The 23,488-nt window shown below is 39.5% G+C and overlaps 1 protein-coding gene across 1 annotated transcript in view; it reads right to left on the bottom strand.

Moving 5' to 3' along the window:
• The window catches only part of diaph2 (diaphanous-related formin 2), a 360,718-nt gene that overhangs the window by 50,673 nt on the left and 286,557 nt on the right, over positions 1–23,488 (bottom strand). Inside the window, exons 26-27 of the mRNA XM_053324402.1 lie at positions 14,238–14,402; positions 6,831–6,966 (exon numbers count right to left, since the gene is read on the bottom strand). Of these exons, the coding sequence (XP_053180377.1) occupies positions 6,831–6,966; positions 14,238–14,402 (301 nt within the window). The remainder of the gene's footprint in view (positions 1–6,830; positions 6,967–14,237; positions 14,403–23,488) is intronic.

Genomic DNA, 23,488 nt, shown 5'->3' with positions numbered 1-23,488 from the left:
ACTTCCTATCAAGCTAGGCTTGTTTTCCTCATCCTGTCATTTATTTATAGAAATGCATTGGAAATGTTCAAATCTAGGAGGATCAGTATTTTATTGTATCATCTTCACTTAGGAAATGTAATTTCCCAGTCAATCAGATGTATTCAGTTCTGTTATTTGTTTATGATAATCTTTTTGCACAGGTTTCTTTTCACTCTGCCTGCTCGTATAGGTCTGAGCTGAGATGCATTCAGCCATATTCTGTGTGGCATCACCTTGCCATTGCCTTGAGGAAGATTCCGATTCTGACTGGAGATATAGCACAATTTAATATGCTGTTATTTATTAGAATGGGTGTATGACAGCAGATAATCCTGCTGCCCTTGTTCTCGCCTTTCAAGGTAATGATGGAATTCACCAATCCATACAGGAGTTTCAGAGCATGCCTTACACTTCATGTGCTCTGGGTGGGCACAGCTCCAATACAAGGATGCTGAAAAAAAGCATTTTGCTTAGAGTGGCATTACACTGCTGTAACATTTATATGCAGACATTGTTAAATATGTTTAAATTTAATAACTTATCAGAAACTACAAATGTGTAACAAGACATGGGAGTGATAAATGGCATGACAAAGAGATTGCACCATAGACATGAACAGGAATTTTACCACATATCATCACTACATTCAGGAAAGCTCTGTCCTTGTTCATTATATTCTATAGCAAAAATGAAGGTCAGCTTTAGCTCTCTAATACTGGCTTCATTTCCCAAGCTAAGCTGAGGAATAGTGAGAATCTCTCTCAGAATTATTTCTTTTATCATATATACTTGCGTTTCTGACCTTCACGTCTCTACAAGCTATCTCCCCAGGTAATATTGTTTGCCATGTCTGCTGTGCTGTGGAGACACTATGCAAACTTAGAAAGCTAACCTGTCCACCCCACTGTCGCCTGTCAGTGCTTGTCTATGATCACCTAGCTGGCATGGCTGCGATGCAGGTATGTACTGGCCTACCGGCAGCTGTCAGTGTCACACAAAGCCATCAATCCACATCTCTTGCACTGTCATTCTTGACAAGGCTCTGCCAGCCACAACCAGTCAGCCAGACATACATCAATTTTGTTTAGCATGCCACACTTATATGAGCTTGAATTTGGAAAATGTGCTTTGGTAAACAAAATGATAAAAACACCTTGACAACCAAAAATGCATGAAAAGGAAAAAACAGGGAAACGAGGAAACAGACTCTGATGAAGACAAGTTAGTTTTATAAAACAAAAACAAGTGAGACTAATTCTCTCCACCAGCCTCTAAGAAAAATTGAACATCTGTGGATGTGGCTCTTAAATGTTTCTTAAATTATAAATATTACATTTGGATTGTCTTAAATCCACATTTAAAATTCTGTAATAACGTGTAGAGTCAAGTGGATACATATGGAGAATACCAGCAGTGAAAAAAGTCAGAACATACAATACAAACACTGCAGTCTGAAAAGCAGTCAAAGCCTTCAAACGTATTTTGCTTGCTTTAGTAAATTAAATGATTTTTTGAGAGAAGCCCAGTTTTATTTATGTAAACATATACTACAGTAGTTCATCCTCAAAGTGTAAAAGGTTGACAAGGAGGATGCATAAATAGAAGCTGCAGGCCCATCATTGTCAACATGCCAACTGCTCTCTGCAGAGAATCATAGAGACATGGAGACCTCATTCTAGCAGGCTTTGCTGAACGGGAAAAATACCTAGACAACTATCACCAGCAGGAAAAAAGCCGTCGGACAGGAAACAAGGACAAAGTATAATATAAAGAACTATTGAGAATAAAAGAAGATGACATTATGAAAACATATTAAAGGATAACCTACAATTAAAAACACATGTATATGGTGCAAACAGGTTTTTCAATTAATGAATATTTATTCCTGTGGTTGTGTCCCTTTAAGAAGTTAAATAATCAGACTTATGAGTTTTATTTAAACATATCAATGTGGTATACACACCAGCTGTTGTGTGAACAAAGATAGCTATATTTTGGATGATTATAAAGCGTGTTCCAAAAGTTAAATTAACATTTTTCTTTTTTCCACTCTATTCCCACTGAGCAGCAAGCCAAAGTATGCATTCTGCTGTTGTCTGCAAGCTGTTGCAGGAATGGATTAAAACAGCTGAGGGGGCTCAAATTCATATAGTAAAAAACTGATCACTTTGCAGGTAAAACCTGATCATAAAAATAGCATCTGTGGAGACTCTGCATGTGCTTTCGGGTTTTCAATGTAACATATTTGAGTATTTGTTTTTTTACAAAAATATCTGTTTTCTAATCAAATTATTCTATTTTAGGATCTAAGATTAGTTAAGAAACTGCTTTCTTCTGATATTACATTAGTCCAGTTTGATTATGTTTAATGTGTGGAGTCAAGTAATATAACAGACAGTTTGTACACCCATAAAAATGTGCATGCTGCAACCAATATGCTTCTACATTGGATATTCCTCAGGTTGGCAATAAAAAACACCTGAGGTACATGTGGTGGAGGGGACTGTTTCACAAACCACTAAAACTACATATGCTAAAAAACCACCACATGAAGTAGGTCTGTAAAAAGTTGACAGAAAATATGTAAAACACAAAGAACTTCACTATTTGTCTCTACTACCTGGGAGAAATGCCTGGGCTAAATAAAATGTTCAAACAACTTTTTTTTTCTAGTTGTTTGTTTATTCCTATGTGCCTTATGCCAAGCTGCATTGTGCTCAAAGCGGCATGTGCGCTTTCCGGCTTAGTTCAATGCTTAGTGGATTTGACTGTGGTACAAAGTCGATATGTGGGTGCAGACACTTGCCCTAGACGGGGGCAGTGACCCTGATGATGCTAGCCAAGTATGTGACCAGAGGGCCTGGCAACTCCTCACAAATGCCTAAGAAAAAGAATGTCCAGATGCTCTACCACTCTTAGACTCTTGACACACCCGGCATGCTGCATGTGACATTGTTTCATATGCCGCAATAAAGAATATCCTGCTGTGATGAACCATCTTCCCCTGTTTTAGACAGAAGCATTAGTTTGGGTTTATACTGCAGTGTTCAACAGTTATTTCCACTAAAGTAAAGTGATTTAGTAAATGCTGAACATCTGGTCAGTTCGAGAGAATGTGGAAATCCACTTAGAGAAAATTAAAACAAATGGGGTGATGGGTAATGATTTCATAAGCTATTTCCTACATTAGGATTTCTAATACTTCACAGGGAAAACACGTTTAGCTCTGCACTTGTTTAATCTATCAATCATGCTTGTTGAAGAAGTGTGCATGTCACTAAACTTCCAGAAAGCATATTCTCAAGTTTCATCAACTAGGAAATTATATATTTTTTTTAGATCAGTTTCTTAAAAGCATTTGTCCATTTCCCCTCCCCCACACTGGTGCCATCCTGGCAAAAGCTAAATGAATTAAACTGTCATTAAATATGCATTTCATTGTTAATCATTTGCAAGCGAAGAGGATTAGGTCGCAATTTGTGAAATGACATAAAATCTATCCCTTCTCAAAAATAGCCTCTTGAAATTGCATTAAACACAGTAGTATGATCCGTCAAAAAGTCTTTTAAGCAATATGCAAAATTAGTAAACAAGTGAATCCATAAAGAAGATGCTGACCTGTGAATAATTCTCATAATACAATGGCCATATGTTTACTCCATCTGTTCACGCTAACGGATTTGTAAACATAAAACTGTAGCATATTCAGGTCAACAATTCACTTAAAACCTACCTACCTGTCTATCTACGGATCTATCTATCTCGCACTAAGGTTAGGATTCAAATAATATACAGTATATATAAAACTAAAAATCTACTTCAGCATTTCAATTACCTTTTCAACCTTTAAAATGCTAAATTGATATGGAAAATGTTTGGACATGAGTAATTAATTGTAAGAGGAACTAAACAAGCGGTACATAGCCTTATTTTCATTAACCCTCACAGACAAACACATGATGCTCAGTGTGAAACTAGTCTCCTAAAAATTCCAAGGCTTAAAAATATCTCACACTCATATTGAATTTTAAGACTCACAAGCCAAGGCTGCTGTTAGGTCTACTCAAGTCAAGTCACTTTTGTTGACCAATGTTCTGTACATTCAAAATAGCGAAAGCCATGAAACCTGGTTAAAAGGCAAGGACTAAAGATGTGTTTTAAGATGGGATTTAACAGACAGTGAAAGGGCCAACCTAACATGCAATGGCAACTTGTTCCAGAGTTTGGGGGCTACACTATGTCCCCTATGGTTCAACCTTGATATTAGGACAACCAGAAGGTCTGGTCAGTGGACCAGAGTGACCTTGATAGGACATGTGGTTGTAAAGGGTCAGAGAGATAGGTCTGCACTTGCCCATTTAATGATTTGTAGGCAAACAATACAATCTTAAAATCAATCCTAAGACATACAGGGAAGTAAAATGAATGGAGGCCAACATAGAAGAAATATGCTCTTGCCTGTGAGCTCCTGTTAAAAGACAAGCTTCATCATTCTGGACAGACTGCAAGCGTGAGAGGGATGCCTGGCTAACACTAATGTAAAGTGCATTACATTACTCAAGTCAGAACAAGATAAAATCACATATAACCCTTCATTAGTCAATAAAAAGTACTCAACCTTACATTAGAGCCTAAAAAAAAGCTAGATTTGATCACTGAGTTTATTTTTTTGTCCAATTTAAAGTCTATTATCACATCCATATTTTTTTACAGTGCGTTGTAGATGGTTCCAGGTCAATGTGAGGGGCAATACAGGCACCACCAGGCCCACATATCAGTTTTACTCTCATTTCACTTTTAAAAAATTAAGTCCATCCAACAATTGATCCATTAATGGTTTTTAAGAATATTGCATCTTTCCAATTCAGAAGGGCTTTAGAACCAGACTGGAACACTGAGTGTCATGTTGTGTATGTCAGGAAAAAAAAAAGATTGCAATTGGATGAACTCCAGAACTTTTGAGACTGCTTCTAATGATAAAAATATTGTCAACAAAGAGGTAGAGGAATTGTTCACATGTACTGAGGAAACATCAAGACAGACTGTGTGGGGGAGGATTGAGAGTAGAATTAATGGAACACGGTTTGTGACATTATTTTAAATGACAACAGCTTCGCTTTTTCAGACATTTTTCGGATACCAAAATACCATTGGGATTAGTTCAGGGAGACAGACATTAAAGAGTCTGCTGATCACAAACCAATATAGAGTCTGCATTGTGACAAATAACAGGAACAACACAAAAGTCAGAGCACTGACTATCATGTAGACACTTACATCAGGCCATGTCATTTTTAGAAGGGCTTGGGAAAATAGCATTTTGAGGCCAAAACATATGTACTTTGACCGATATTTGAAATTTATTGGATTTGACTACATATGGAACACTAATGTGAAGCTACAAAATTATATAACAAATTTAAAAACTCCAAAAGTAATGTACTCAGAGCTGGAGTAATAACACAAGAGAGGAACATTTAACTGCTGTGACCTATAGCTGAAGGTCAGCTTTCCATTCACCATTTAAACAGCTTCACTTTTGATTGTCCTCCCTCTGATTACATCCACAAATAGGTTAGTACACAAAAAGGAACTATTCAAGGTTTCATAAGAAAAAAAAAGTAGTCAGTGCATGTAAGAACCTTGACAGGGGAAAAAAAGCAGGCAGGATTTGGCACATCTTGAATTTAAGTGTGCATTTTGTAACTGCCAAGGTCATTGTGATCAGGACACTCCAACAAGCTAGGTGTTTGGTGTGGAGGACAATCCCCACTATCTCCAAGGCTGCAGGCAACGTTGCCCATGTCATCCTAATGTTTTATTCATAAGAGTCATATTATGGCATTCAGAGACTGAGATCAAAATCTGCTCTGGCAGAAATATTTAATATCATACCTACTTCTCTAGCCTTCTCCATCTGGTTAGCCAGAATGAGAAAGAGGGGTAGACAGCCTCGTTCAGCTCAGCCATATTGGATTATTAAAAGTGAAGCTTTCAAGGAGGTCACTGCTCAGGGAAAAAAGGAAAAAATAAAACTGTAACATGCATCAATTATCTTGGAGAGTTTGTGGCATACTGAAGATTGTCTTGTCACATTTCCCAATGTGGCTGAGCTACAGAGAGGTCCTTGGCTGGTGCTGACATTTAGAAGCTGGTGAATTGTGGAAATCCCAGTCTGTTTGTCAAAAAAATGGACAAAAGACCACACTGACTGCTCGCACAGCCCCTTCAGGCTTGAAATTCCTTCTCAATGACATTGGCATAACTAGACACAGGCACCCAGCTCTGTCGCTCTAATTTTTCATGTCTGAACAACTGCAACTTACACTGATCAATACACGGTTTACTGGCATCACTGGAGGTCAACAGAGTAATTCCAGTAATTCACAACAATAAATATAGCACACTGTCAACACACAATCTCAGACTGGAGGAATGGTAATTTCTGTTGTCCTGCTTGCACATGATCAGTGAATAACTTATAACAACAGCATGATCGTGTTGCAAGAGTGGTCTACAGAGCCACTTTCAGTGTGTTTCATACAGCCAGTCGACCATGGAAATAAACAAGCTGGAAGTAGCATAATCTTCTGGAAGAATTTCATCTGTACTATGGGAGTAAGTATAAAACTCTCACAGCTGAAAAGATGACTCCCCCCACTCCTACACATTATCCTCCTCCTTCTGTGTTCAAATCTGTGTGAAGCACAATTCCATGAAACCCCCTTTCCATCCTCCTGTTCTCCTCCTAAATCCCCACCTGCCTCTCTGTCTCTGTCTCTGTGGTGGCGCCGGGAGAAGTGGCATACCTTTGTTCATGTCAATCAGCTGCTTCTTCTTCTGCTGGCGCTCCTGCTTCTCGCGCTCGGCTTTCTCCTTCGCCAGCTTGGCTCTCTTGATCTTCTCCTCCATCTCCCTCTTCTTATGGTTCTCCTTCACTGCTTCCTGATGAGGCGCACACACACACACACACACACACACACACACACACACACACACACACACACACACACACACACACACACACACACACACACACACACAAGATAAAATCAGACTCTGACTCCTGCCACCGCCAATCTTTTAGGGTCTTCACTACTGTATAGTGTTCAGAGGCATCAGCAAATTCTTATTCAGAGAGGGGTTTGATAGTTCGAGATAAGCTGCTGGAATAAACAATAAATCATGCCATGTGTACGGGCTTTGTTAATGCGAGCCTATTCGTCTGTAAGGCTTCTGCACTGCTTTTCATATTTTAAATAACACCCAGAGCTGATTTGTTATCAATAGTACATCAATACGGCACATTATAAATATGTAAGACATGATACTTGCTCATCAAACACACTCAGTGTACCGTGCCAACGTATTTCTTTTGATGATATGGGGGAGCCGTTGCACGAGAAAAGACAGTGAAGCAGAAGTGTGCCAGTCTCTGAGGAGGGAGAAAGAGATATCATCCCTCTCCTCCTTCGTGACCAGCTGAAATGTCAGGAAGGAGTCAGAGAAAGAGAGATAATCAACGGTACAGATTCAGCCTTTACAAATGTGTCAGTTTGTTCTTGCACCAGCAGAGTAAGATGCAACCGTGTGACCTTTGGAGACAACAAAATGTTCTCTCATCCCAGGCCTGTGGTGCAGCCCTTGACAGGACCCATTGTAGGTGTTTCTATATGTATGTGAGAGGTCATGTGTGTATACATGCATATGAGGTGGAATCCATGGGCATCTTTGTGCTTCTGCTCATCTTTGGTGTTCCCCCTTGTGTATGCGTACGTCTGTGTGTGTTTTGTGTGTGTGTGTGTGTGTGTGTGTGTGTGTCAGTAAGTGAAGGCATAGCCCTATCTGTGCACTGATATAATAAGTGGCGACAGTAGGCCCCCCCATCTAATGCCCCTGTGGTCCTGATGTGTGTGTCGTGTTGGCAGCTAAGACAGAGGGATTACAGGGATTGTGGGGAAGGAACAAGGAAAGAGCAGCTCATCATGCCAGTCAATAGTAGAGCTTTGCTCCATGTCCAAGGACACAAGCCCTCATTGTCACTGTCTCCTTGTTGGATGACAAGGGCAATGAGAGAGAGGGAGAGAGACATAGGGAGAGAAAGGCGAAGAGAAAGGCAGCGATAGGGGTAATTGAGGAGTCAAGTGAGGGTGATCGAAGGAAGCATAATAGAGAGAGAGAGCAAAATAGAAAGGGAGAGTGAGTGTATGAGTGTGCTTTTGTATTGTGTGCATTATGAGATGAGATGTTTTGCTTTGTCAGCTCCTATAAGTAGATAAACACGAATCAACACACATTATATCTCCATATCAAGATTGTGTGTATATTAAAGCTATCCTCTTTAAGGTCTGTGTACTCTGTGAGGTGTGCTGCTGTAACATACAGTATATAAGCTTTTTTTTTGTTTAAGTGATGGACAGCACTGGCAGAACAAATTAAATTGATTTGTGTCCTCAGTCACTGACAGGATTCAATTCATTTTGGATCACTGCATTGCTCATCATCTACAGCATAAATTGGAAGATAAATTATGCAGATTACAAATAAAATCCTGCCGGCAAAACTTATTTTAAACAAACAACTAATTTTGACTGTAAACATGATTATGCAATGTAATTATGTTGCTCTAATCAAACAGCACCAGTAATTACCATAGCAACAAATATGTTTTCACTGTTCTCTTATTTTTCCCTTTACCATTCTCTTTGACGGCCTCTATTTTGCCGTTGGCAACATATGATTGTATCAGGTCTCATTTTCTTGGCAAGCCTGTATAATGTAGGAGGGTATACAAGAGATAAACAATCCTCAGGAGATGTCATTTCAAAAATAATCTTCAGTGCAGAGAACCAGATTTACAACTCATTGTAACTTAAGTCAATAGATCGGGTTCTTCTAGAGTCTACGTAAACATAGGAGCAATATGAACTCAAAAATGTTAGAAAAATGTTTGGATAAAAATCTTCCCTCTTGAGAACCATTATCTAGTTAAACATGCAGTGTGTAGGATTTAGTAGCATTTAGTGGTGAGGTTAAAGATTACAACCAAATGACAGCCCTCTCCTCCCCTCACAAGTGTGTAGGAGAACCTGCAGTGACTGTGAAATTTGCGAAAAATGAGAACGGTCATTTGTAAAGTCAGTGTTTGGTTTGTCCATTCTGGGCTACTGTAGAAAGATAGCAGGTTCTGTGGAAGAGGACCTGCTCCCTCTGTAGACATAAAGGCTCATTCTAAGGTGATGAAAACGCAGCAAACACAATTATTCTTATTTTATACAATAATTACAATGTGATTATCAACATTAAATTCAATCTCTGACAAGTTCTAGTTCTAAACTCTACACACTGCACCTTTAAGATCTAAGTAAAGTATTTACAGTATTATTTCAGGTGACCATGGAAACAAGGTATTTTTAGCCGTCACACTCAATCATTGGTCCCTGGGTGAAGATCATATCTGTATTTATATTATTATAATTATTCTTTCAAATTAAAACAATCTACAATCATTTTATCTTTATAAATAAGTATTCTCCTTTTAGTATGACCTAGGTCCAGCAGTTGGTTGGTTTATCAAATTCTGTCTTGAAACATGACATCATGACATCACTAAGAAACCAAATAAATTGAATATAGTATTTTCAATAGCACACTTTGTTCTTTTTTGGGTTCCAGTTTCCAGTGCTTCACATTTTATCATTTTGAGCATGGAGGTTCAATTTTGATGTAGGCGGTACATACATGAGATAAAATACTGTAAATTTAAATCTTAGAAGCTTTATCTGGAGCTTTCAGCTGTGTCTAAAGGTGTTCTTAGCCAACTAAACTTGCTTATGACCGAAGTAATGAAAATTGGTCATCATTTAGTTAATTGAAGATGGGATTTTTGCTAGTGTAAGAATGTGTTGCGGGAAAGAAAGCAAAAGACCGGGACCTGCTGTGTTTTTACTGATGGATACTAATTAAAGTTTAGTAGGAGGAGAAAAATGAAATACAATATAAGAAAAGGTCAAAAGATTTGTCCCCTCCTTTGTGCTTTGTGCCTTTGGATTCTGCCTTATTACCTTTGACACCATGTAGTCCAGAGGCCATGTTTATGAATGGGTCTGTGCCCTGAATTCCCCCGTGTTAAAATGTAAATGTGGTGCAGGTTCAAGGAAAGCAAAGATAAAGAAAAAAAGTCTAGCTTTGCATAATAGCAACTTAATGCCAGGGTTGTCAACAACATCATTGAAGTGGCACATTCTCTATTTCTAGCTCATATAGGCCAAAAGAGAAACTGAGTGCCTGACACTTAGGGCCTGCGGTGTATCTAAGATGGAGATTATAAGTACTCCTATATCTATACCTGGCTGGAAAACTGAATTCTATGTAACCTACAGGTTCAATTTACCAACAAGGGCCAGGCTGCATTTTTCTCTTTCCTGGTCTGTTCTTTCAATAATTCATGAAATGTGTTTGCTTTTTTTCCTTGACCCAGCACAACACAATACATCTCCCACAGCAAGGCCTCCCTCACATGTATACAAGTTGGCTTGTCCAATGAGAGAGCAATGAGTACTTCCAACTGCTCAGTTGCACCAGTGATCTCACACAGAGAGTGTCACTGCTATATCTCATTTGAATTTTACAAACACTACAGCGCCTAGGCTTTAAGCAGAAAATGTGTTTATTAGCCATCTGTTACACTTTGTGCCAGCATGTGGGGGGAAATGGCTTCAAGAAGTTATAGGTTACAGACTGTGAGACTTCTGCTCTGTGGTATGGATGTATTCCCATATTGATAGGTGACCTCCAAAATCTGGTGCAATGATTTTAATGACTGCCACACTAGTGCAAGTGAAAATACTGAGGAAACATGACAGTGATTCAGCATGAAGGTGGTGAGAGCTGCAATGTCAAGGAATCATCTTCAGCATAATCAGCATTATTGTGATAATTTGTCATATTGTGAAGGAATTAGCAAGCTTTAGAAATATCAAATGGGCTCAAAAGTGGATGGATGCTTCCGTGCAACCATGCATGCACATGCACACACAAACACACACAAATCATCATTCTAATCTCTTAGATGCTCTATCTTGCTACTTTGCAAACCCGGTCCGGGTCTTTTGGTCTTATTAGAAAGTCACTCAATTAACAAGGAAGACTGTTAGCTCATCCCAGCCCATCTGCTGTGCTTTGATAACTCATTAATGGAAAAATCCTCATCCCCCATGCTCCTGGTCAGGATTACACATACAGACCCTGCGATTGCATTTCACTCATACTCTATTTCAGAATATGGCAGCAGCATTAAATTAACAAATTGTTGGACTCTTCAAATACTGACTCCATGTGCTGAAATCAAATAATATTTCATTGGCCACAGAGAAAAATAGAATGGGACGGGGGTGAGGGAGAGAAAGAGAATGAAACAGAAGGAAAATAGAGTTAATGGATTCTCTTATCAGTTACATTCAGTTCTGTGAGGACTGTCTGTCAATGCGTATACTCAAATGCCTCATGTCGGTTGGGTGCATTAAGCCCTAGCTTTTTAGTAAAAGCAATTTAGGGTGACTGTATTGCAATGGAATTCTGTAATACTGCAAATGCTTTGTGCTGTGAATGCATTACACAGGGCAATGCAACACAGACAGAAGTTAGTAAAGATGTTTTGTCTGAGTCAAATAACTCAATGTCTCAATATTGAAATAAAAGTCTGAGGCATACCAGACATATTAAGAAGTTAAATTCAGGGTTCTTTTTAATTATTGTCTGACAAGAAGTCGTACTGTTTTATCAGATTTTCTATTTAGAACATCAGTAATGGTTCAAGTAGCTCAACTTTGTCAAAGACTAAAAAACAGCTTCTTCCTAAAATTCCTTCCCTGTCAAGAAAAGCTAGCTCAGTTGTTTTCACAGGGTAAGAAAATAAAAACAACATTCAACTAGAAACAACCATTCCTTATGCTCTGCAAGCAGATGGGATTAGCCTTTCTGTCAGCAGAGCTGAGGAGCCAAAAACTAAAAATAATATCTGAAGAATATGGTGATTAAAGGATTGTTTTTATATGAATACATTAACTTATAACCAACCCCCTCCACCCATTTCAACCACACCACAACACTTTATCCCACTCCCTCCCCTCCCCTTATCCATAGCAGGAAAGTTTAAATCAGTAATAAAATATTCATATGCAGCTATTTGCTTGAGAGAATAATTTATTTTCTTTGGTGGATGCGTCTTTTAGAGATATGCAACTCTGGAATCCTTGAGGGAGAGTTGTGTTGTGTGCTGGTGCACTTTGATCAGCAGGAATGAAAAGTTGGTTTCAGATAGAGATCAGAGTAAAGAGAGGAGAAGGATTCAGACAAGGGGACCTTGCCATTCACGTTAATGGGTTGTGAAGACTGAGAGCATGCCTTCTGGACACCATGTCATCATCCTGACACCGGGAATTTTGGGGCGGTGCCAGGAGGGATGCATAGGAGGGATGCATGAGGAAAGCACAGACACTTGAATAAATGTTTAACAGACTTGTCTGCTCAGGAAAAAGGGAACACTTCTTTTGTTCTGAGATTATTTGGTGTGTACCTCACTGTTAATATCACAGCTTTAACAGCCAAGCTGTTTTGCCCAAAGTGTTTTATTCATTGCTCTCATAACCACATTTTATATAACACCAGCAAAATGCAGAGTGAATTTGTGCCCAGTGCCCTGCAGTGACAGCACGCACAGAAACACACATGCAAGCAGCTAGACGCTAATAGAACTGTTTAACAGGTTAAGAAGCTTGCTCAAGCCTCTTTTATCAGTAAGACACTGGCATTATACATTCCTATTCTCAGCAGTCCTTCATTCAAATAATATATTCTAATCTTTAGAATAAGACTTTCATAACTTTGTTTTTTTCCCTCTGCTCACAAGTCTGTACAGTATGTTTCTTGAACAGTATTTTTTGTAAGAAAAAGTATCCAATATTAAAAAAGCCAATTTATGCACTGCATATATGAGCATTTGACACTCATAGGGCCTGATTCACTAAAGGTTTGCGTGTGTACAAACATGTGCAAACTTGACATCACACTGCACAACATTTTTGCACTTCAGTATTTACACACTGTGCCTTAAAAATGAAGGGTTTCTTTGCAGAAGTTTGTGAGTATATTTGCATATAAAAATACATTCCCATAAACAAGTGCCAGGTCCATCAAAGGTTGGTAGTAATGAGTTTTGTTTGTGTCCTTATGCATATGGTGTGCTTCTCTCGGAAAATGGGCCTGTTCTTTGGACAACTTGTTCATCGGATAATCTGGCATAAAGATACCTCAAAAACTACTGCTGAAGCACCATATTGGCAAAAAATAAGAGGCCCATATTCATAACCTTCTAGACTAAAATGGCATCAAAAACTAAAAACCTCTGTGACAGAAATAGGTTATGTCTGTGACGTTGGAAAGAAAAAGAAAAAGAAAAAGACAAAAAATGTGCAGACGCAGTGGCATTATGACCTACTAAAAGTTGACATATGGAAGGAAATCACACAGCAGGTGAGCGCAGTAACATTCCTGCAGAGAACAGTGCAAGAACTTAAAAGACACAGAGAAAATAATGTCAGGGCCAACCAAGGGAATATAAAGGCCACAATAGGTGGCCAGTAAACATGATATACTTTCCCAAACAAAAAACTCATAACTTTATCGTCTCGGATAAGGGAATGAAATTACCCCATTAACTGAAACTAGTAGCTGATTGGCTCAAAAGCCCAAAACTTGACAGACTCTGGATTACTCTGCAGGAAATGTTTCAATTATTTCTGTTCAGTTCAGTTATTTTCAGATTATGTGACACAAGGTAAAATACCCCAAATCTCAAATACAGAAGAATAAGGGAAGACTGGTTATTTTTCTAATACTTTCTTTGCTTTTGAAATTTCATTTGATGCCCAGTTTTACTTTCCATACAAGTATAACACTTTAATGTTCACATCTTCACCATCTGTCAGGACCTACTGAAAGTTTAATAGACATGTGTGGATATGTAACACAAATTCTGTTCTCATAATGACATCCACTGGGTGTAAGGAAGTCAAAATGTGTGCAAGAGCATGTGCATGTGTGGGTAGCGGCTTCTGTTACTCTGTGTGTGTATGTGTGTGTATGTCTAATTTAAAGTTGTAGTAAACATGAGAATGTTCTTGTAGAAATACACAAACTATAAATGATATACTCACCAAGAAGAGGATGCGGAAGTTGGCAAGTTGTCCGAAGAAATCCTCCACACTGACCGAGTGGGGGTCAAAGGCAAAATAGCTGCCTATACTCTCGTAGAGCTTCTGCATGTTCTTGTGCATGGTAGATAGTTTTTCATACTGCTCACATGCATGCTTACAGAAGCCGTGAGAGGGATGGAGTTAAGGAAAAAAAGCAGAAAAACATCTCAAACACAAACACATTTAAAAGCTACTGTGACAGGCAGTATAATGTGACCTCTCAAATATTTTCATCTGTGGAAAAAAATAAACCATTGTGAGAAATGTTCACTTGAAAGGTTTTATCGTATTCAAAAAGCCCACCTATGTCAAGGTCAGCAAAACAAAACACTGGATAAAGAAGGGTCAGAGACAATCTAATGTGCCATTACAATAACCTCTCCATCTCACTTTGGAGTCAATGGCATGTTGAGCTAATAGCTGCAGCCCTGGAGTAATGGAAAGGTGTTTTGTAGTCAGCAGCATGACACAGATGGTTGCTGGAAAAGCTGATTGCAGTCATTGTTCTATTGTTTCTCCCAACAACGGTGAGGTCAGGTTGTTTTGAACCTCACAGCTCATGTTGCACTGTGTAATTTACTGAACAGGCGGAGCACTTTTCTCCTGGTGAATGGCTATTGACAGCCGGCATCAGTTTAGCATTATCACAGCAGCCACTGACCTCATGGAGACTGTGCTTGGACACTCCAAGACTCACATACCCTGGGGGTGAGAGGGGTGGGGGGCATGGCACACAACCTACACACAAAGTTGTATACACATGGACAGGCATGATTGGAAAATAAATAAATAAATAAAACAACAACCTATTGTATAGACTCCACCAACACTAGTGTCAGTGCATCACCAACATTGCCAAACATTTGCAGCAAAGACAGCTGGGTGGGATAAAAATCAGTCACAGCACAGGAAAACCATTACTGTATGAGTATGAGTTGAACCAAGGAGGGTGGTCTCTGATCTGAGATGAATTTTCCACAACGAACAGTTTTGAAAATAATTGCATTGTTCACCTAGACATTTGTTAAAAGTCTGATTGATTCGCCACCTCTTGCCGTATTGAACCAATTTTTGGGGTTGCTGCCACATTCTGAGATTTAAGCAATTACTTTGGTGAGCACAATGTAATCATAATCGATAGAAACTAGAGTGTTTACTGTGTATTTGCGTTAATATAAATGTGTTTTGAGCACACTTAGACCTCTATTTTATCAGTTTAAACAAAATTTCAATTCCAGTAAATACAGTGCATCATACTAATGAACTGCTCAAAGGCTCCAAGACTCCTCTAATTGGCTGTTGAGCCAAGGGCTTTGCACAGCCAGACGACTATTTGAACATTGAATATTTGAACTGTTAATTAAAAGCATAATAAAACGCACATTCCTTTGTCAAATTAAATATGTGTGATCTCTTTGACTGTGATTCTGATGTATTCCCATCAAACTAAATAATATGTACAAATACTGTTATTGTTAATCAATAAGGAGACACATCATTTGGATTGCACTTTGCTATGGCAGCAGCCTCTTGTTCTCTGTGTCATGGGTGCACTTACTGGCTATTAACGTTCATATACAGTCGTCTTGGCAACATACACAGGCTGGTAGTACAGCGTGGGGCCCATGATTGCCAGGGCCAAACTGACTATTGATCTATATGTCATTACTATGCAGACAGCACTAGTTTTTTTTTTGTTTTTTTTTTTAACAATGCTTTTTACATTTTTAAATTGTTATTGTTTGTTCATTCTGTCATCTTGGTGTATGTCCATGTTGAAGTCCAGGGATTGTTATGTGTCCCCAGGCAAGTTATTAACTTGCATTTTCCCCCCATGTGGATATAAATAAAACATTCTCATGTGCCTGTATGTGTGTGGTGCATATGTGCACTTTCGTATGCTCACATAAGGATGTACAGTATGTGTGGAACAGCTTTGGTTTATCTGAGAAGGAATGAAGGCACTGGCAGAGAAGGCTGGATGGATTACCTCCCTGCAAGCTAGTGTTTACCAAAACAGGGCAGTGATGGCCCCATCCAGGTTAGCAGAAAGCCCACACACAGGCCCAATGGTTGGACTCAACCTTCTGTCTTTCCTATTCCCTGTTTCTATCTCCTTATCTGCCTGGACCTGATTTATCCGCCTTGCTTCTGTCAGACTGCCTTTATCTCTTCTTTTGTCCACCTCCCCCTCACTCCACTTGTGTGTGAAAACCCGACGGGGCCCGGTGGATAGATGTAAAAGTAAAACTTTGCCAAAGTAAGATATCTTTTCAACATCCAAACCCCTGAGTTGTACTGTATTTGTTTGGGAAAGTCTCAACATGATCCTTGTAAAGAAAAATCACTTTATAAAACCCATCTACCATGAACAAAACCATATGCTGTGGTGTAATTTATTAGTAAAACTGAACCTCAGTACTTCATCCAAAAATACTAACTAATGGAGTCAGTTTTGAGAGCTAGACTGGACGTCATTTAAACGGCATCCTCTCAACAATACCTAATTGGCAAGGATGATAAAAAAAATAAATGATAATTGTAACATCATGAAAAGCATATATTTTTAAGACTAAAAAGTAAGGATCATCAACAGGTTGATTCTAAAAAGCAAGCCAAACGATGATGTGTCAATTCATCAGAAAAGGGCATGTTGATATAATTCAGCACTGGCATGGAAATGGTTATTAACAGCATTCACGTATCATATTTATTCCACTCTGCAGTAGAGTCCACAGTACCTTTAGTTCAGGAAAAGTGTTCAGGTCACAACTGTTGCCTCCCGTGCAGAGCTGAATATTTAAAAAACATTGAGCCAGCGGCTACTTTTGGTGTTGGTTGTGACTTGTGGCTCTCTGTGTGTTTCCTTTCCTGAACTTTTCTGTCTTCTCTCTTCTTTCCCTCTCTTCATCTGTTCCACACACTCACATACACACATATGCACATGCACAGTGGTAGATGTGTCCCGCTGGGGACTGGACTGAGGCTGGCTGGGCTTTTGCTCCTTGTATTTCCACATCAAAGACACGTCATATTGATGGAGCCTGACACACACTATCCTGCAGCAACACAACCGGTACGGTAGAGCCTTCATCAAACACACATACAGATAGAGAATGAACAGGCAAACACACACCCATATATAGATATAGTATGCATGCACACACTCACATACCCATTCTTTGAGTGTCTCTCTCTCAGGTTGTCTGTTATTATTTTCTTTATCTTAGTTCTTAACAGTCACTGTAGCCTTTATTGTCTCTCCTTCTCAAAAGATAATATTTTTCTGTTTCTTTCTCCTCTCTTGCTGTCCACCATTGTCTTACTGAAACATATAATCTGTATAATTCTCTTTCTACATTTCCCCTTGGTATTCTAGCTATTAAATTATCTCACTCAACCAAGAACTCCCTTCTTTCTCTCCTACTCAGAGTGAACTTTCAGAGCTATGCTGTCTGAGCTTTGTCTGGTATTCACGTCACTTGAGCAGAGCAAGGAGCAGAGGCAATGTGTCTCTAGGTAAAGCATCATGCAGCCTTTGGTTGCCCCGACCCTGTTTGTCAGTCTCTGCTCTCCTCTTCAAGCTGTCCTCAGAGGAGAGCTACCGCTTGCACTTCCTGCGCATTGAACCTCACCAACGCAGAGCAAGGCAATTGCTCCAGGGCTGGAGGGCTTAATGTTACAAATGTGAATGATACCAAAGATATCTGCTAACTGAATAGTGTGCTGATAGTCAGATCAAAACACTTAACAGTGAAAATACAGGCATTTTGTGTCTTTGACTTGTTCTTCTGAAAGTCCTGCATAGCCTTGAAATTACTGTTTTAAAAGGATATTTCAATAACTGAAGCTGCAAGTGAGGGATAAATATTTGTAGTTCATAAAGGTCTTGGAATAGCAATAAGTCACTAAACATATCACACTAAAGCTTGTCTTACACAACTCCAGTTTATGACAGCATCATATCTGACAATGTTCATTTACAAAGGCAATGTCAGAAGTGAAATGTAATGTCAATGGCAGCGCTCTGCTAGTTCATGTTTTTAAAATATGTTTCCCAGATTTCCTGCTATTGCCAAAATCCTCCCTGTCTCTGACTCTGTCCTTGTAGAAATGTAGAATTAGTTCTTTGTCCCGCTACAGTGTCCTCATTACTGAGTTTAATCAGTCACTTTTTATCTGTGAGTTTGATGTGCCAGAGAGGGTACATTTAACATCAGTAAGCTGCGATTAAGGGCACTCATTTTTAAGACCACAAAGTGACATCAAAATCATATCCAAGTCAGACTTACCCTACATGGTGTGGAGCCAGACCCTATTCAATTTCCTGATAAAACCCACAGAAAGATGAAAAAAAGTCCATATATGAGCCAATAAAAAAGTTAAAACAGTGTTCACAATGGCCACCTATGAGGATGGCAATAAATTACCTGGTTTGTTTACCTGTGCGCTTGAGAGAGTTATTAAAGTGCTGCATAAAACCCTACAGTGGGGGCCAAAAAGCCTCCTTAATAAATCTCCTGTAACCTAGTTCCATTAATGTTTATTTAATGCTTTTCCTATGTGCTTGCTGGCCCCTCAATCCAAGGCCCCACACTAAGCCTGCTTTTCTCCAAACCCCACCATCCCTGCTCCCTTTATCCCCACACCTACTGCCAACAGCCCCTGTGGGCCAAATTACACCAAGGCTGCCCACTGACTAGACACAACCCATCATGTTGAGAGCGAGAGTGGGATGATAGAGGAATGAAGGAATTGAATACAAAGGTAGACAGAGAGAGAGAGAGAGAGAGAGAGAGAGAGAGAGGGGGGGGGGGGGGGGGGTATGTACATAATTTCAGATTTAAAAAAATCTAGCTAGGTTAAATCTGCGAATGTATTATTTTCTCACAATTAATCTAAAAGGTGTTGTTGTTTAGTTAAGTTAGCAATTTACAAGCATTAATTTTCTCAAATGTATCCAAAAAAGGTGAGAATGCAGATTAAACAACAAAGTGAGGGAAAAGCTTCATTTATACTGTGTTGTTGGGATCACAGTGGAATAAAATTGCCATTAGCCAAGTACCACCATTATAGTATTTCTATCCACATTGTAAGTCAGGTTCCTAAGAGAGGAGGACAGGGCCATACTGTTGTGTGCGGTGATACAAAGAGAGGGAGGTCCATAGGGCAAGCAGGAAAGGGGCTGACAGCGTCCTGAGTTGGGCCATGGCGCCGACACTGGGGCTGTCAGAGGGAATTAGCAGAGCAGCCAGTTCCGGGAATTTGGGATGTGACCTAGTGCTGAGGTGAATGGAGGGAGGAGGATGTGCCAGTGAAGAGAGGGAGGGAAGGGAGGAGGCGGGAATTGTCCATGGTGACAGTACACTGTACTGAATGTTTAAAGGTGCAGATCACAGTCACACATCCAGATGCACTGAATATAATATCTGCACTGCTTACATTTTCAGCAAAAGCAACAACAAACATCTATATGTTATCTTCTTTCTTCCGTTTTTATTCTCAGCTCATTATACCACGAAGGGAAAAGTCCTTAAAATACCTTATCTGAACCATATTTTCTACCACTACAGTAGATATTTCACTGGACACATGAAAGGTTTGACCTGTTGTTGGCAGTAGTTATTTTAATTCAACCAGTAAACCTACATGTCCGCACAAGATTTCATGGCCATGAATTAAATGTTTTGAAACAAGAGGACTCTGTGTTTGACCTAACATCTGACACGGGCATCGTTGCCATTCAGAGAGAACCATCACAACTGTAGCTGAAAAACAGAATATTCAGTCATTACAGCAGCAATAATTCTGGTTGAAGTGTCTCTAAAAAAAGTAGTCAGCCTGAATTTTCTAACTGATTATACACCACACTGGATAAAACATTGACTTTATACTTAAGTATAAAAAAGAACGACAGATTGTGTTTTTCAGGGTTGTACAATCTCAACTCCTGTGAAATGGGAGCCTGTTTGTTGTGCACAAGAAAAAAAAGAATTCAAGTCAGGTTCATTTTGTACGGTGAAAATAATTAAATTTGTACATAACTGAATGCCTTCGTGAAACAATGCTCTCTGAAAATTGTTGGATTTTGTCCAAAGTAATCAAACCAACACCTTGGATGAAAATCAATGGTGTGCCATCGAGAAACTCTATCCTGTTGATCCATCTGCACATGTACACACACACACTCATACACAAATACAACTGTATCCCCCCCTCTCTCTATGTCTCTCTGTTGGATTACAGAAGGTGCCAACAGGGTGGTGATTACTAGATGCCATCTCCCTCCCCTTCACAAAATGTAATTAATGTAGAGCACCAGTGTGCCGCTGCAGTGATCAGACTCTACCTTAACCTCTCAACCTTCAGTGTACTCAGTGTCTCCCTCAAATGTTTCCTTAAGTACAAATCTTATTTCAGAGTGTGTGTACAGCAGTGTATATGAAAAGGATAGACAGCATATACATATATATTTAATATCCTTGAGAGTTCTGTTTTTCACACATCACAGGCTCGGTGAATTTTATTACCACTTTGACACAGGGGTCATGACCTTTCCTCCCTCTATACTCCTCACCATCACCTCCAGCTCCTACGTCCTATGTCTCTTGAAATTAAAAGCCAGATCTGATGTCAATTTTCCTGTCAATTTATTCTGCCCGTCTGTCCCTGAAATATTTATACCTGTAGAGAGGAAGGTTGCTTCTGCTTAAGAATTCAAAGCTCTTCAGTACAGCACCCAGCTGGTGTTGGAACAACTCAATGAGGAGAAGACTGGTGGGTGTAATGACTACATCTGATAAAGGGAAAGAGACCACATAAATAAGATATGAGGGGATTAGGTCCATGGGAATGACCTGTTGAATCATGGATATGCTATTAAAAAAGGGAGAAAGCGCAGGGGAAAAAATTAGAAAATAATCTGGAGTCCACTATAAAGGTGCTGGTGAGTGTATGTGAATACAACACAGATTGACAGCACACACACTCACAAACACACACACAGAAAGAGAAAGAAAGAAAGAGAGACAGATAGTGAATTTTTATCTTTGATAACCTTTTATGGTTGTTGTCATCCTTTCATCCTCATCCAAAGCAATCTCATGTCACATCGGTGGCCCGGGCCCGTACCTCTCTGTGTGATTTTCACATAGTGGGGACATGACAATGCAAATCCACTGTGTTTACAACGTTCATACTTGTCAAATTGTAAAAGGTCAAGTCTCTCGCTTCCCCATGACGCTGATCTAATCGGTAAACATCAATCCACCCTCTACATTACAATGGCTCACAAGATGCCCCTTGAAGAGACAAGTATGTGAAAGGATGCAGGCATCATGCATGTCATTTAACAGATATTTGCTCTTCCATAAATCCAACGACTATTTTCACCATAGAGCTGGGTGAATCTGGTAAAGTAGGGGGAAAAAAAATACATACTTTTTTTTTCATAATTACAAAGTATTCCAATTTAATTATTTGATCTTTTGTATTATACCCTGTTGTTATTGCTACAACAACGCAGCTAATGGCATCAATCAATATCACCTCTATTAATGCTGCATTATGGTGCCCCACTTTCTGACCTTATTCCTAGATAACACACTATAATACCAACACACCACACTACTAGTTTCATATTGGGGAGGAATGTCAACTTTTTCCTTGCAGTATGATCAATTTAAGATACTTATTTGGCTTTGCAACTGAGGGAGTGTAAAGAATGTGTGGGACGCACAGTATAGACTTGTTTCCTTGAACATGCCACATCTATGTAGTTCTATGCAACAATGACAGTGATGAATCACTAATGCTGCTCTGCACTTTCTGTTTCTTGCTCTGTCTCTCTGCCTCTTTGTTTTAACTGTCTTTATCTGCCTCTGACAAGCCTTTTGCAAACTCATTCTTACACAGACATATGTTCAGTGGCCTGCCTGTTTTAGCAGATCACTGCTACTGCAGGAGTCTTGTAGACATAGTGGTCTGTGTTACATCAATGCCACATTCAAATTAATTTATCTGACAACTGAAAGTGGACATGCTGATGTGGATAATGTTATCAATCAGCACAGAATATATCTAAAGTAAGTATCATAGTTTAGAGTTTAAGCCTTAAAGGGATAGTTTGGGTTTTTTGACACCTTCAGTGTCATGCATCAGCAGTGACTTTTCCCCCACTGTGTCCTGTGAGCAGAGTTCTGGCTGGCTTTTGGTGTTGAAGAAAGTAGTTCCAGCTAGTTTCTGGGGTCACAAAGATAAAGCGTTTTGCTTCAAAAAACAATATGCGTTCAAAATCACAAAATCGTTGTGTTAGACCTCACAATCACCTGGCACTATTTTCCCTCCCTTCGTATCACTGCGTGCTGTCACCTGTTGACAGCTGCTTCACAGTGTTTACATGCTCAGATGGTAAACGTAAATATGTCTGACTATGAAATGAGTGATGTACAGTAGACATTCCTTTTACCACACAGCCAGAGGGATACCTTTATAAACCCGAATATATAGATACCGTGCTTCGTCAGATGGAGCTAGAATGGGCAGAGAGAGAGGAGAGAGACAGAAAAGCGTTCCAAGCTGAAGTTGGACCTGCAACTGTAGCTGTGATGAGAGACAGAGTGAGCGATAAATGGTGGTGCACTTGTTCAAAGTGCGTGTAGGAACGTAATTGCTGAAGTGTGCACTACACACACAAAGCTTTTTTACATTTGCTTAGTTTAGTTTCATTGTTCAAGCCTATGGCAAGAAGCCAAAGTTGCCTAATAGCAATGTTTGTGATAGGAAAGCAGTGAAATATCTACGGCGAATCAGACTGATTTTGGTTGCTGCAGCCCGGATAATCGCAAATCCACAGACTTTTTTATATATTTTCTGGTCTAATAATATATTTACTTGCGTATCCGAGCATGTAAACACTGTGAAACAGCCGATGGAAAGGTGCGCAGCTGTCAACAGGTGGCAGCACGCAGTGATACGAAGGGAGGGAAAATAGTGCCGGGTGATTGTGAGATCTCATATTTTTTCTGACAACGATTTTGTGATGCAAATGTATTACTCTTTTGAACGCATATTGTTTTTGGAACTACTTTCTTCAACACCAAAAGCCAGCCAGAACTCTGCTCACAGGACGCAGTGGGGGAAAAGTCACTGCTGATGTATGACACTGATGGTGAGAATGTCATACAACTTCATGTCAAAAAACCCAAACTATC

Source organism: Scomber japonicus, chromosome 8 (assembly GCF_027409825.1).
Source record: "Scomber japonicus isolate fScoJap1 chromosome 8, fScoJap1.pri, whole genome shotgun sequence".
Taxonomy (NCBI): domain Eukaryota; kingdom Metazoa; phylum Chordata; class Actinopteri; order Scombriformes; family Scombridae; genus Scomber; species Scomber japonicus.
This window is presented reverse-complemented; position numbering and strand designations above follow the sequence as displayed.